Source organism: Epargyreus clarus, unplaced genomic scaffold (assembly GCF_041222505.1).
Source record: "Epargyreus clarus isolate Ecla_fem2 unplaced genomic scaffold, WU_Ecla_fem_2.2 ptg000033l, whole genome shotgun sequence".
In the NCBI taxonomy this organism is placed as follows: Eukaryota; Metazoa; Arthropoda; class Insecta; order Lepidoptera; family Hesperiidae; genus Epargyreus; species Epargyreus clarus.
In genome coordinates, this window is record NW_027332238.1 from 3,639,087 (window position 1) to 3,655,710 (window position 16,624).

General features: G+C 36.3%; 1 protein-coding gene across 1 annotated transcript in view; it reads right to left on the reverse strand.

The window, feature by feature from the left end:
- The window catches only part of alpha-Cat (catenin alpha), a 71,862-nt gene that overhangs the window by 2,401 nt on the left and 52,837 nt on the right, over positions 1-16,624 (reverse strand). The window contains exons 16-23 of the mRNA XM_073090997.1: positions 16,269-16,420; positions 15,317-15,386; positions 11,361-11,428; positions 9,968-10,149; positions 7,727-7,832; positions 6,911-7,045; positions 6,166-6,282; positions 11-176 (exon numbers count right to left, since the gene is read on the reverse strand). Coding sequence (XP_072947098.1) covers positions 12-176; positions 6,166-6,282; positions 6,911-7,045; positions 7,727-7,832; positions 9,968-10,149; positions 11,361-11,428; positions 15,317-15,386; positions 16,269-16,420 — 995 coding nt within the window. The 3' untranslated portion in view covers position 11. The remainder of the gene's footprint in view (positions 1-10; positions 177-6,165; positions 6,283-6,910; positions 7,046-7,726; positions 7,833-9,967; positions 10,150-11,360; positions 11,429-15,316; positions 15,387-16,268; positions 16,421-16,624) is intronic.

Below are 16,624 nucleotides of genomic sequence, written 5' to 3' on the forward strand. Positions count from 1 at the left end.
CACCACTAACCTCACACGCTGTCAGCGGGGCTCTGGAACTCAGCGAGCGCGTGTACGGGGCTGGGCTGCTTCTTCTGACTGCCGCGGCGGACCTTCGCGCGGACCTCCTCCGGCTTCTCCGGTCTGATCAGAGGCTTCTTCTCCGGCGCCTTCATCCGCCACACGACTATCGGCGACTGGGCGGGACGGGGGTTGGTTTTTTATATAATATAGGGGTAGCAGACGAGTAAGCAGTCCATCTGATTGTAAGTGGCTACTGTCACGGACATCTGTAGTATTTTTTTAATTAAATAATATAAGAGTAGCAGAAGAACAAGCAGTCCACCTGATGGTATGTGGCTTTTGCCGCCTATGGACATCTATAATCAACCCTAGATAGGATTAGATTCCTACATGAGGTGAGCCACAGATGGATACGATACCACTGAGGACTAAGTCTTATCGGAGGTCAAACACAAATGTGTTACCCGATATTATTAAAGATTTCGTATTTTTCCTTTATATAAAAACGAAGGATTTTATAAAATATGAAAAAAAGAGCGAAGAAGCTTTATTATTTTTTGTTTTTGTTAAAAGCTAAGCGGAGTAAGAAAGAATAAAATAACTATAAGAGAGTTGCACCAAAAAGTCACAGAAATTAAAAGATAAAAAAAACATGATTAACAATTTGAAAAACTTATTAAAAAAAGTATTTTGTTGTCAATATTGTAAACATGATGATTCCTAAAAAATGTGCCGATCCTAATAATAAAATTTCAACTATAGCAACATAAGTTTACTTCTAATAATATATTTATTATGCAATAATAAGCAAGCATTTAAAATAAGGAGTCGTAAATATATCACACCATATAACAAACATGATCATCAATCCATTTTTGTCCCACTGCTGGGCACGGGTCTCCTCTCAGAATGAGAAGGATCAGGCCATAGTCCACCGCGCTGGCCAAGTGCGTATTGGTAGACTTCACATACCTTTGAGACTTTATTTTTATAAATCTCTCAGGTATGCAGGTTTCCTCACAATGTTTTCCTTCACCGTTTAGCAAGTGATAATAATTAATTTCTCATACGCACAACTTTGAAAAATCAGAGGGATGAATCTCCCCCTTCGATTAAGAGTAGCCGTGGTCAAATACTTCCTCGGAACACTTACTATAGTAAAGAATGAACTATGATATAATATATTCACAACCCCTTATAGAACAAAATACATAAAATACAAGAATACAACACACTTACAAGATACACGCTAGGTCCAGGCACATGCGAATGCAAATACAAGTTTAAAGTTAACAGGAAAAATACAATACAAAGAAAATACAAGGAAATAGACAATACAAGGAGAGAACATATACACATAAAGCGATTAGTATACAAGTGACGTAATTCAAAATTTTCAAAATAAAACAGTAACCGACCGAATTATTTATTCAGGCGAAACTGAAAACGAACCCTCAGTTATTGTACTATTTTCCGTTGAAAGCAAAATTGACTTTTTAAGACATGATAATTTACAGTCCCCTTTAGAAAACCAAGTTAGAAAACTACTTGTATTACTTTATAGTTTTTGATTCAATTATGTCATAAAAAATACTGTCCGGAAAACTACTGTGCGTGTAGCTTTTTTTCAAAAACAGTAATTAGTTGTCAGCTCTGTCGATTTTTCAATTTGACCACGTAAAAGTATGTTAAAATAATAAAATTGTAATCCAAACAAATTGAACTTCTGTTATTTGGCAATTAAATGTTATCATTTAATAATAATTTTTAACATTATTATTAGCGATTCATAATAATAAATACAGTGGTTAAAATTTCCCTCTTCTTAGGTAGGTTTGAGAAGCTAGCAACATTACTATAGCCAGTAAGTCCTCTGGCACACATTTATAAGTTTTTCGGACTATATAACTAATATATTTTAGAAATTTTGAATTCCGTCACTAGAGAACGAATTATATCAAAATGGCGTCTAATTTGGAACGCTTCATGTGCGCAAGTACAATTTCAAAATCTACTTTACTTATACCACATATACGGAACATATAACAATATATTACATACATACATACAGTACATACTAATACGAATAAAATACTTATAAAAATATAAATACGATTAGCTATTTTAGTATAGCTGTATTATATACAAGATTCGACCGTATGATTTTAACGTTCTTATTTTTAATCAAAATATGTTTCATTTATACATAGATTAGTAAAGATTACTCACTCCTAACAAGAAAATGTACCCAGTTTTGAGAATTGAAATATTTGCGTAAAAAAGTTTTGCCACGTCTCCGTGCTAAAATGTCCCTAAAATATTTGAAATAATTATTTATTTATTATGTAAATTACTCAGTATTAGTTATTTATTCGTAATTTTTCTCTAAAAATGTTTTTATTTGTCAAGAATTCAAAAAAAGAACTTACTAATAAGCCGTTTGTGGCTTCATTCAATTTCAAGGCGGCGAAGTATCTTTACTAATATATGCATTTATAATTAAAAAATGTAAAATATTGATTTCGGATTGCCAATCAAATTATGGCCAGTAAAACTATAATATTAAAACTTGAATTATAAAAAATGTAACTAATATTACAGACTGTCTTCAAAACAGATTAAGAATTATTATTATTTTTCTAAAAATAATTTTAAATACTTTTAAATTTTATTAATAAAAATAAACTTTACGGACAATAATATAATATAAAAAATAGATTTTTACAAAAATCTAGATCAGACCTAAGATTTGTGCAATTACAACACGACACAAACGACAATTTGAAATATTTTACAACTAAGTGTTGAATTAAATTATTTTTTTCATCGTATCCATATTGTTTTTCGTTTATTTTAAATGGTTGATACTTTACTGAACAAACTTTTTCGAAATTTAATATTAGATATTGAAGAATGAAAATTTTCTAGTTGAGTTATGATTTTAACCGTTAAATTTCTATAAAAATATAGATTAATAATAGTGTTTCTTTCTTTATGGACCATTAAAGTAGATAAACTAAGCGCAATCTCTAAATTGATTACAAAAACTAAAGTTTCTACTTCTATACACCATAGATGGCGTTGTTTTACTCAAAATTATTTTATAGGAAAAAACCAATAAGTCTTAGTGCCCCTTATAACAAATACTGAACAAGTAAGCTATTTTTTTGAAAATTTGATACCATTAATAACATGAATTATTAAAAACCAAGTCGCGCGACTTTGTTCTTCTACCTTAAAAAGTTGTGAGATCCATGTAATACCAAGTCGGTTAATTTATTCAGTCCCTACTTAAGGGACCTTCTGTTTTAAATTATTTCGTAATTAGCGTACCTAACATCATCTTATGGTGACCATATCAATATTTTTAGATCATATGAAATAAAAAAAATTTATGTTTTAAATAAATAGATTGACTTGGCAATAAAAGTAAATCGCAGTAGTATAAGAAACATTATAAGAAATCATTTATTGGCCCAACGTAAATCTATATATAATAAATTAATTTTTATTACAACGAAAAACAATTTGGACACGCTATACAAATAAGAAATAACATCGAAAATGAAAAATACTTAATAAAACATTCAGTACTGAATGCCACTTACATAGTTGTTCTGTTCCACCGGAGATAGATAGCATTCGTAGTTAAATAAATTATATACAATATAATAACATCAATTTGGAATTTAGAGCAAAACATATAATTTTACAACTTTTTTTTTATAATATACGATTAGCAGACGAGCGTGCAGGTGGTAACCTACTGCCGTATGGACATCCAGATAGGATCAGATAGGATCAGTCCTACCTGAGCTCGGCCACAGATGCGCCGTTACCATTGAGGACTAAGCTGGAACGCCTCGGAAAAGTATTTTAACTTTTAATTTTCCTTTAATTTTTATACGTAAAATAAAAACTTATTTTAATATTGGGCTTCATTAAAAATTAAAGCATCGCATGTTTTAAAGATTTTCCGACTTTTTATTTATCAGTCCACCTGATGGTAAGTCACTGTATGTACATCTGTACAACTCCATATAGAGCAGGTTCTACCTGAAGCCGACCACATGTTGCCACGTAAGGATCAAGATGGTGGGCTCATATGTAAGTTAGGTCATATGGACCATTCATGCAAATGAGCAGTCCACCTGATGGTAAGTCACTGTATGTACATCTGTACAACTCTATATAGAGCAGGTTCTACCTGAAGCCGATCATAGATTCGCTGCTACCCGTAAAATTCCAACCTGAATTTTACGATGATTGATCTCATTTAAAATTCTGATTCATTCTGATCTCATTTAAAGATCTGATTTAAAATTGGTGAAAAATAATATAGAAATTGTAAATGGACGATAACAAATAATTTAATAATTCTTAAATAATAATGACAAATAATTTAGATAATTATGATATTCTAAATTAATGATAAAAAATTCAAATTACATTTAAAAAATACTATAAAATCTCCGTAAATGATAAATAATGATTTATAAGTTACAACTAAATGATTATTACAAATCTAGAAATTCCAAATTGATGTTGAAAACTCCGAACTGACGATAATTATATAATTAACCTTATAATTAATTATAATGGGCATGATGACAAAGTTTGAACTCCCCTTCTATAATGTAGGTACATGTCTACTGATCCGAACGGAAATATTAGCATTTTTAAAACAAATTTTGAATTAAGCGCGAAAACGCTCACGGGTGTCATGGCGTCCGCGAGTGACGTCACGCTTCAATATCCCATAGAAAAGTTTAAGCAATACGGTGACACGCCAAAGAAATGACGTCATTTAGCGTTTTAGACAAGATGGCTGACGATGCAGTATTTTATACTTTTATTTTATTGAGAATATAATGAATCTTAAAGTTTTTATTAAAACTGGGCTAATTTTGAGAATGCTTTCAACATATTGTTTTTAAAGTAAATCATTTATTCTTCGACTTTTTAATACTGTCATCATGACCATTATCAATGATAATTATTACATATTATTTCCTAAGCCATGACTTTATCAAAATATTGATTTCCTTAAAGCATTATTATTTTAACGTTTATAAGCCGTTAGTATACCATCACATGATTTGCGTTTATTAATAATAAATAAGCGATATTATTTTACTTTATATTACTAAGCTTAGGCCTTCAGCATACCATTAGCCAGCCAACAGCCTTTATATATTTATCATTTATCAAAATTGTTACTAATTACTGCATATATAAAAGATATATCCTTCGTCTTTATAGTCATCATCTTTCTCTCGCACAAACACATGCTCTCTCTCTTAACATAGAAAACCCTTAACATACAAACACACACACACACACACACACACACACACACACACACACACACACACACACACACACCACACACACACACGCCCGCAAGCACAGGACACACACAACAAACAAAAAACACACAAACAAGCATACTCACTCTTTCTCACACACATATACGCTCACTCACTCCCTCACATAACATTTCATTCTCACACACACAAATACACTGCGTCACTCTTCTTCCCTTATACATCCTATCTCCCCCACTCATATACATACTCTTCTTTCCGCTATCACATTCACACACACTCTCCCGCATATTCCCCCATTCCCGTCACACATTCCCCCCACAATCCCCCACAAACATCAACAATACTCACGGCAATTGTCCCCTGTCGGGTGTACTTAGTGGAGGCCACGTAGGAAGCCTTCACAGTCAAAACGACACACACAAAAACATGCTAGCACAAACAATCTCTCCGTAACATATTTGCGTTAAAGGAGCAAATTAAGAAAAATATTTTGATCAAACTTAACTCAATAAAATACTTTACTTATCACACACACACATAAACAAACGACACACTCTCATGCACATTTTCTCACGCACACACTAACAAATACAGGACATACACATACACACACACACATACACACACACACTCACTCCCTCACACTCAACACACATAATATTTCATTCTCACATATACAAATATACGGCGTCACATAATATTCTACATCCTATCTCCCTCACACACACACTCTCCTCTCTCCTCCATCTCTCCCACACATTACCCTACCCTCTCCTAACATCTCCCCACCCACCATCCCCCATAATCCCCAACAAACAACAACAATACTCACGGCAATTGTCCCCTGTCGTGTGTACTTAGTGGAGGCCACGTACGAGGCCTTCACAGTTAGAACGACAGCGTTCATAAGGTTCTTGGCGGCTTGGATTAGCGATGTGGCGCTGTCGAGCTGGAGATTGAGAAATAACACTTAATATTTAAGATTTTTTTTTTTTAAATATAAACAGAAATATTTTTTTCTTAGTATGGGAGCATTAATTAAGTGAGATTTGTTTAGCGTTTTTACGACCCCCCAATCCCCTTGGTGAAATGTCGTGATATCTGGCTTATTGACGTTTTTCGCTTTATCTATTGAACCGCAATAGGTAGACAGTTCAAATTTTCACAGTAAATGTATTTCGATGGCTTCTATTATAACAAATAATGTCATCATGCCTGTTGTAAAACTAAAACCATTATTGCGATAAACTATTATTATTTATTATTATTTACTTATTGAGTAAAATACATAGATAGATCACTCCTAACAAGAAAGTGTAACCAGTTTTGAGAAATGAAATTGTTGCGTAAATAAATTATTGCCATGTCTCCCTGCTAAGTGTCCCAAAAATGTTTGAAATACTTATTTATTTATTACGTAAATTACGTAGAATTAGTTAGTTATTTATACACACATTTTCTTTTAAAAATGTTTTTTTTTTATTTATCAAGAATTCAAAAAATAACCGACAAGTTTTGTGGCTTCATCCAATTCAGGTGGTATCTTCCTATTTTACTTATCAAAGACTAATACTTACACCGCTAACAATAAGCTCTCCGGATATATTCTGCACGTCGGCCTTCACTTTGCTGGTGATCTGAATCTGGTGGCAGTAGAGAGCTATGCGTTGGAGATACGCTAGGAGATCTTGCTTGGTCGACGATTCCGGACACTGAAAGATAAAAGATATAGATATGTGATTATAAGATTAAATATTATCTCATATTTTGTTATGTAACCGGTACCTACTGACAATACGAAAAGAAGAAATACAGAAAAATAAGATGAGAAAGATAAGAATATAAGATTTTGAGAATTATGTTATTGTAGAATTAATAAAATATTTTTATATGTAACTAGTAGTCTCAACACGAAAAGAAGGAATAGATATATAAGAAGAAAAAGATCTAGATATGAGATGAAAAAGATACAGATAGATTATTATTTGTAGATTAATATTATCACACAATTGATACGTTCTAATATGCAACGAGTAGTCACGGTACGAAAAAAAGAAACAGAAATGAGATGAAAAAGATATAGATAGATACACGAGATGAATAAGATATAAATATATGATTTTATGATTAATATTATAGTAAAATTGTTACATTTTTCCTACGGTTTTGTGATGAAAAGATAAAGGAAAAGAAAGATAAAGATACAAGAGGTGAAAAAGATATAGATATATGATGAGGCACATGAAATGGGGATGAAATGGATTTTAAATCTGGTTTGAAGGGTATAAGGGAGACATACTAATACGAGGCGTTCCAGCTTAGTCCTAAAAGCTAGCAACACATCTGTTGCCGACCTCAGATAGGATTCTAATCTTATCTGGGGCTAATCTCACCTGTTCAGCGATCTCTCGTGTCAACTTGTCCAGCTTGGTGCCAGCTTCGGAGATCTTCTTGGCTGCGTTGATGACGTCCATAGTGGTTTTTAGCGGACCGCGGCCTCTGTTGGCAAAACTTGTACATTACTGGATAGATACAAGAGTTATATACGTTATTAATAATTAATCTATCCCCGCGTTTCCTTTTTTTTTTTTTCTTTTCGAGGGGGAAACCTTCAAAAGGTACCCGACGACGTGGGAGCGACGCCGGGTTATGTGGGATTTTTACCGCATTAAAACCCCCCGGTGGCCGTCCTCGGCGCTTGTTGGAGAACTCCGGGATCTCCGACAGAACACAACCGGAGTCCTCCAAGCGCGATGCCCGAATCGGGCTCTGCCCTAGGGGAGCGTTCGCTCCTCTCGCAACATCTGGTGATTACGACGGTATGCGACCACACATAGCGTCGTCCTTCCCGGGGTAGCATACTGGACGGTTCGAGCTCCCACTCTTGCCGCCCGCAACCCCGGAAGCCCCCTTTTAGTCGCCTCCTACGCCAGGCAGGGGATACCGTAGCCCTATTCTAGTCCCGGAACTACAGGGACAACCCCCGCGTTTCCTAACCCGTGGTCCGCGGACCTCTGGGGGTCCGCGAGTATATGGGTCCGCGGTGTCATCACTGGACCATACATAAATCGCTCATTAAATGCAAAAGGGCCGCTTTACTGCTTTTTTTCAATCACATACCTATGTAAAAAAAGGGCATTCTCTACTCTTGTTTATACAAAAAACAAATACAGAAATAGATTACGAGTAAAATCTGATTTGAGATTACAGCTTAGTAGCAACATCAACCCGAATATTCCTGATTTAGTTGCAAAAAAGCAACACCAAACCTTCACATTTTTATTTTCATATTTTTCATAATAAACAGTTATAATTACCTTCTGTATTTGTTTTTTTTTGTATGTGTAATAACTAAAATAAATACCTAATTCGTTTTTTTGCTGTTTATTTTATAAAGGGGGTCCGTGAATACTGCGCTTGATTTACTAAGGGTCCGTGGACTGAAAAAGGCTGGGAAATGCTGATCTATCCAATGTTTACTTATCGAAGACCGAAATTTTTATGAACAATGTCTCATCATCTACCCATTACTGTACCACTGCTGGGCACGGGTCTCTCAGAATGAGGTTTAGGCCATAGTCCACCGCGCTGGACAAGTGCGTATTGGTAGACTTCACATACCTTTGAGAACTTTTTCTTTAAGATTTTTCATGTAGGTTTTACACAGTCAACCTACCATAAGCTGCCCCCTCACCTGGTGAAGTCGGTCATGTCGAGCATGATCATGCACATGTGCTTGGCGAGCATGATGATGTCCCACTTGCATCATAGTGATGTACCACCCTCACCTGGTGAAGTCGGTCATGTCGAGCATGATCATGCACATGTGCTTGGCGAGCATGATGATGTCCCACTTGCATCATAGTGATGTACCACCCTCACCTGGTGAAGTCGGTCATGTCGAGCATGATCATGCACATGTGCTTGGCGAGCATGATGATGTCCCACTTGCATCATAGTGATGTACCACCCTCACCTGGTGAAGTCGGTCATGTCGAGCATGATCATGCACATGTGCTTGGCGAGCATGATGATGTCCCACTTGCATCATAGTGATGTACCACCCTCACCTGGTGAAGTCGGTCATGTCGAGCATGATCATGCACATGTGCTTGGCGAGCATGATGATGTCCCACTTGCATCATAGTGATGTACCACCCTCACCTGGTGAAGTCGGTCATGTCGAGCATGATCATGCACATGTGCTTGGCGAGCATGATGATGTCCCACTTGCATCATAGTGATGTACCACCCTCACCTGGTGAAGTCGGTCATGTCGAGCATGATCATGCACATGTGCTTGGCGAGCATGATGATGTCCCACTTGCATCATAGTGATGTACCACCCTCACCTGGTGAAGTCGGTCATGTCGAGCATGATCATGCACATGTGCTTGGCGAGCATGATGATGTCCCACTTGCATCATAGTGATGTACCACCCTCACCTGGTGAAGTCGGTCATGTCGAGCATGATCATGCACATGTGCTTGGCGAGCATGATGATGTCCCACTTGCATCATAGTGATGTACCACCCTCACCTGGTGAAGTCGGTCATGTCGAGCATGATCATGCACATGTGCTTGGCGAGCATGATGATGTCCCACTTGCATCATAGTGATGTACCACCCTCACCTGGTGAAGTCGGTCATGTCGAGCATGATCATGCACATGTGCTTGGCGAGCATGATGATGTCGTTGCCGGCGTCGTCCCACTTGGCGACCTCGTTGTCGAACGTCATCTTCTCGCGACGGAACAGCTCCACCTGTTGGAGGATCTTGCGTTTGTCCTCCTCAGTCATCTTGCGCATCGCCTCCTGTTGGGTTTACGACAGAAATGATTATTTTACTTCATAATCGATCACTATTTGAGTGGCGAGCTATATAGTAATTTGTGCGGACCTCGACTTCAGAGGACTCCGGTTGCGTTGCTTTGGAAATCTCAGAATCCTATACGTAGCGCTGAGAGCGGTCACCGGGGGGGTTTCAGTGCGGTAAAAGTCCCAAATAACCCTGTGTCGTTCCCATGACACCGGGTACCTTTTGAAGGTTTCCCCCTCGTCAACAAAAAAGGTCGTGCAGCCCAAACGGCTTGACGGATTAACATTGAGGTGTCGTCAGATTCGTCTAAATTGTGGGAGTGACATAGTTTAGGTGAATTGAATGAAAATTGAAAAAAATCGACACAAACACATCGAAGACCGAGGCCACTTCTTGATAATCAATTTTAGCCAATTTTTGCCAACCAATATAATTTTTAACTCACAAAATTATTCGTCAAGGGAATTCGAATCCAATACTCCCAGCATTAGAAGCAAACATTTATAATTTCACTGTTTGAACTATAAACTACTTACTAACTAAAATAATGAAACTAACTTAGGGTGGTATTCCACTCGTCAAATATCTTAGTCCGATGTACATTTGATCAAATAAATTGGACGACTTCATCCAATTTACTAGCAACACCGATATTTGATCAATGATTTTTCCAAAGAAGAACTCGTTTCCAGGCGAAAAACAGTCGCTCCACGTTCTTCCATTTTCTCAACTACGCAAATTATAAAGAAATCTTGGACAAAGATGTTAGACGAGCGGAATACCACCTTCCTTATTATAAAATATATAACTATAGTCTGATTCATAATTAGATGTCCAAAATGTAAACAAAAAAATGTCATTGTCAAAATACGATTACAGGTAAACAGGCAAACCCTAACAAATTAACAAGAACCGAAATTTTCACAAACTCAACAAAAAACAAAAACTTAATAACTGCACACCATTTAAAAAAAACGCGCTATGAAAACTAGAAAACATTAGAGTTCGAACACGATCACGAAAATATATAATATCAACTACGAAACTTAAAATGGCCGCACAAAAAATGTTTTGGATCCCGATTGTATTACCATTATCACAATTTAATTTTCTATCATAAATCTTGATTTTTATTATTATTACTGTATGAAATGAAATTGAGTTAACACAAATATTAAAAAATGATGAATCGGACTATAAAACTTACCCTAGCGTTAGTGATGCCACTAATATCGGGATATTCGTCAACACCATGCTCCCCGGTGTGGGCGCTCGCTGTGAACCAGATAAAATCACTTTCAAGTTCATTCTTTATGGAGATCGATAATTTAAAGTCAATCTCATTTATACAAAATTTATTGAATCTCACAGAAAAAAGTTTAAACTTGTCGTTAAAAAAGCGTACTATAGGCTGAGTTATTATTTGACTCATAAAATGGTGTGGTCTGAAGTAGCTCCAGCTCCACATGTACCATTAGGTTAAGTGCCATTGTATAAAACATTTTTTAAAGATGTGTGTTATGGAGTTTCTTTCGCCGCTTCTTCTCCACAATGACGACCCGCGTGGCGGAGCGGCCACCATACCGGTCTGATGCGCAAAGGGTTCCGGCTTCGATTCCCGGCCAGACAGATCTCTAAATGATGAATTTAGATTTCTGTTTCTGGGTCTGGGTGTTTGTGTATTTGTCTCTGTGTGTGTCCATAGCACCCACGACACAGGGAATCCTAGTGTGGGGCTGTGAGTGTAGGAAGCGTTTAAATTGAAACACCTTGTGAAGTGGTGGTAGTTGTACTGTCATTCAAAAAGGGCTCCGTAAAGAACCTATTTTGAATAAAAAAATGATTTGATTTGACCTGTGATTTGAAGCAAAGAGTTTAGTTTGTCACGTCACAATAATCTAACCGCTTGGGAAAGTGTTTTCCTATGGAGAAGAAGCGGTGAAAGAAACTCTTAATTTTAAAAAGTAGATATTTTACTAAGAATGACAAATTTTTTGTAAGTAACATTGTCATTTTTTTAACAAAAAAATATAGTATTTTTTGCAAAAACTTTATAAACATAGTAGAACGCGGTTATTTTAAAATACAATTTATAGGAGATTTCCTTACATACATATTTCTATATCTAAAACTTCTAAAAATATATTCTCCAATTCATGCATACAAGTTTTGAAAAACCCAACATTTAAAGACAAAAAGCAAGCTTAAATGATGCATACATACATTGACACCGGTTATAATCAATCGATCTATCTTTACCAACCAAAGTTCAAAATTTGAAATTGTCTAGAAGAAAGTTCTAGAAGAAATTTGAAAATGTCTATGAAGAAATTGAGAAATGGTCGATCTTTGATAGGCAAAACTTGGACAGATTGAATATTAATAACGGACTTTAAAGTTGTGTCTAATTTTCCCCTTGTTAATGTTATCCCAAATGAAATTTGTTAAGTAATTTAATTGTTAATGAGGTTCTTCCAACGCATACCTTATATGGAACTTCAAACGATTTAAAAAAGAACGAAACATTTAAAAAAAGACGGATTATTAACTCTTCTGTATTTTCAAGCATTCCACAAAAGAGAAAAAATGACTAAGCCTAACCTAATTGATTCTAAAAACCTAAAAAAAGTGACACATTAGCAATTCTGCATTTTCAAAAGTCCACAGGCGAACGGTAATACCTTTTTTGAAATAATTAAATTGTGTAACAAATGAGAAAATAGCCCATTGTCTATTAAGTAATCACACTCATGGACCTCTGACCCGTTATTAATATTCGATCTATACACATTTGTACTACTCAGAACATTGGACAGATTGATTATCAATAACGGGCGTTGATCAACGTCAATCAAAACAGGAATCCTATCTGAAATCTTTGAATTTCTACTTCTATCTAACACTATCTAGTAACTAATGCATACACAAGCTCTATGTATTACAAAACTAGTATTATGTTGTAAAGCGTATGTTTTTGATGTATAATGTAGTTTGTATCTATTTGAATGTAACAGATCATCTTCGTTAAGTATAAAAAGTCAAGGACTAAGCAGGGTGCCCTGTAAGACTCCAAAACAATTTCAGACAATACCTAAAAATATCTATTCATGTTGTAAGAATAGTAATTATTATCTAATTTAATCAACTATATTCACGCGTTAAGTTTATCTTAGAGGGTAAAAATGTTTACTTTTTACTATTAAATACAACTAAACTAAAGTAACTAGAGACGACGGAAAGACGTAGTCTTTTAAATTAATTAAATTAAATCACTTTTATAACTATTTTCCTATGCCACTGGGTTGGTCTAATTTATTCAAAGAAGCTAATTTTACTAACCACTTGTAGTCGCCCATCGTTACTATGTGTACCTAATTTTCAGAAGTAGAGTAAGGTAAAATATAAATTAATCACAATTCTACTCGTTCCTAGATCTTTTTTACCCAACTGAAAATCTATAAAAATAACTTAACCTCTGCCTTTCTATAAATTAAACTAAACTTACAAACCTAAACACCTACTTCCTTTTATTGTTTTGAAAACCTAACCTAACCTAAACGTTGACACTTTTCCTTCTTTACTTTCAGATTTAAAACCTGTTTTTTTTCTATCCGAACCTAACCTAACCCCAACGTCCTACATTTTCTTCTTTACTTTCAGATCAAAATCCTAACCTAACCCAACCTCACGCATACTCACATCGGCTCCTCGTCTCCATGGTCATATCCTCGACCGGTTCGAACTCCGTATCGGTGTCCAGATCGTCGCTCGTCTGCGGTGGCGTAGAAACGCGAGTGGCGTGTGATCGCGAGTGGCGTACGATCGCGGGTGATCGCGTACATGCAAGACATACACACACGACACTTAGCATGCGGCACATGTTATGATGTTTTTGAGTTGAGGTAATGACGGTAATACATAACTAAATCGCGATTTTTGTCATTTATAAATAATCAATCGTATACAATTTTTGCCTAAGTTAAAAATTTGACAATTTCTGCCTATTAGAAAAAATTGACAGAAATTGTGTATTTCTATCAGGCAGAATTTATAAAATTTTATTTTTAGTAGGCAAAAATTAACTACGAGCATTTATAGGTAAAGTAAAATAATATTTTCATAGCCCTTATTTTAAGATACTAATCATGATCTTAAACTCAAAAACTGCATTAACGAAAACAAAAACAACATAAAATATGAACCTGTTAAAAAAATCTTAGCAATAAAATCATTAAAGTAATTATTTAAATTGAACAAAATATCTCTTTATTTTATTTTATAATATAAGAGTAGCAGACGAGTATTCCGTCCACCTGATGGTAAGTGGCTACTGCCGTGTGGACATCTGTAATCAACCCCAGATAAGATTAGATTCCTACCTGAGGTCGGCCACAGATGCACAGTAGAAATATGGATTTGTACTGTGACAGATGCGCGGCTACCCCTAATTACTATCAATGATCTTATTCCAAGCGCAACATAAAAAAAAACGTCACAAACGAAAACAAAATGGCGTCTCAAAATGGCGGCGACGATAATCACAAAATGGCCGACATGTATACGCATATGCCTTCATGCACGCACATATAGAGCCCCCGTGTTAATATTTGAGAGATACCAGTTTCATTTACGCCCATTGTTAATAACCAATCTATCTAACGTTTTGCCTACCAAAGATTAAAATTTGACAATTTCCGCCTACTACATATTGGCGAATTTAGATATCTGGCAGGAAAAAATTGGAGATTAATAATAACCAAATTATCCACTTATTGTCTATCGAATATTGAGTAGAGTACGAAAATATTATCAAATGTACATGTATGTATGTATGTAATGTAAATGTATTCGGTACGCAAAACAATAGACAGATTGATTATTGACAACAGGTTTTAGTGACTCATCCACAATGTCTAAGTAAAGTTATGTCACAGATTAATTAAATTATTTGACATATTGTTTGATAGTAAAATTTATTCGTCATTTAGTTTTATTTGAAGATTTTTATACTCAATTTTCTACTAAGTAGTTGATATGACAGTATACCCAGACATTGTAAATTTGATCTCATCGCAACATCATCATTAAACTGGCATCTCCCTCCCACACAGAGACAATACCCGCTAAACACATGCGAGCGACAAGGACGGATATGTCTCTCACACTTGCTCCTCGTCTCCAGTGTGCATTGCTCGTCCAACTCTACGTCTTCCGGGTCCAGTTCCTCCTCATCCTACATCAAAATGAAATATCAAATGTTTGGAATTTGGCAGAAAATTTTCCCTTGTCCGTCCTTGGCCCAAATCGATGCAAACGTTTGTGCCAATGCAGGTTTGATGTTGCATCTAAACGCTTTTCCCCACTCCTTGGCCCAAATAAAGCCAAACGTTTGGGCCAATGCTGGTTTGATGTTGCATCTACACGCTTTTCGCCATTTCCTTGGCCAAAATAAAGGCAAACATTTGGACCAATGCTGGTTTGATGTTCCACACGCTTGGCACTTGCCGCTCTGAACCTCTACAAACAAACTTGTGCAGGCGTCGCAAGCGCTTGGGGCAAATTTCCTTTGATTTGCTATAAATCGACCAAGCACTTGCGAGAAATTTCATGTTCTGCTAAAAACCAACACTCCATTGGAGCGGCTACTAGCATTGTTGGACAGGTGTGTCAATAGAACTGCCGCCGTCAAATCATAAGGAAGTAGCAGACGAACATGTAGTCCACCTGATTGTAACTGGCCATTGCCGCCCATGGACATCTGTAATCAACCCCGGATAAGATTAGAATCCAACCTGCGGTTCGCATTTGATGCATTGCTACTATTGAGGACTACGCTGGAACGCTTCGGAAGAGTATGCCACCCTTCAAACTAGAACACGGCAGCGGTTAACACTGCTGTTATTAGGCAAAAATAAGTGTAATGGCGGTGCCGTCGGAGTCGAACCACAAAAGGTTCTTCCACCTTCAAAAACCTCAATCCTCTAATTTAATATCCTCCAGTTACTTCTACTCCAAAGTCTCTAACTCAATACCCATTCCTGACTCTACAATCCATCTTTCATCAAATATCTGTCCTGTCCTGTCCTGCCTGTCGTTCCCCAACCCCACCACTCACCCGATTCATCAACACGGCGCGGCGTATCTCCCTAACAGCGTCGTACACCAGACGAGAGGCGTCTATGAAGTCGTTCTCGTCCAGAGCACCGCCGGCGCCGCCGCCCAGAGCGGAGACTGCGGCGTCCACGCGCACAGCGAACTTCGACATCACTGGGGACAAAAAAATCAAAATAAACAAAATATTCCAAGTAGTATTTTGAATAACGGTGGCCGCTATAACAACAAATACTAAAAATAAAATAAAGTTGAATATTAAAGGGTCTCCATACAACAAATAGGATTTTTTCGGCATTTTTCGATCTAACTGTTAAACCGTACTAGGAAGACGGTTGATTTTTTACAATCCGTTTACTA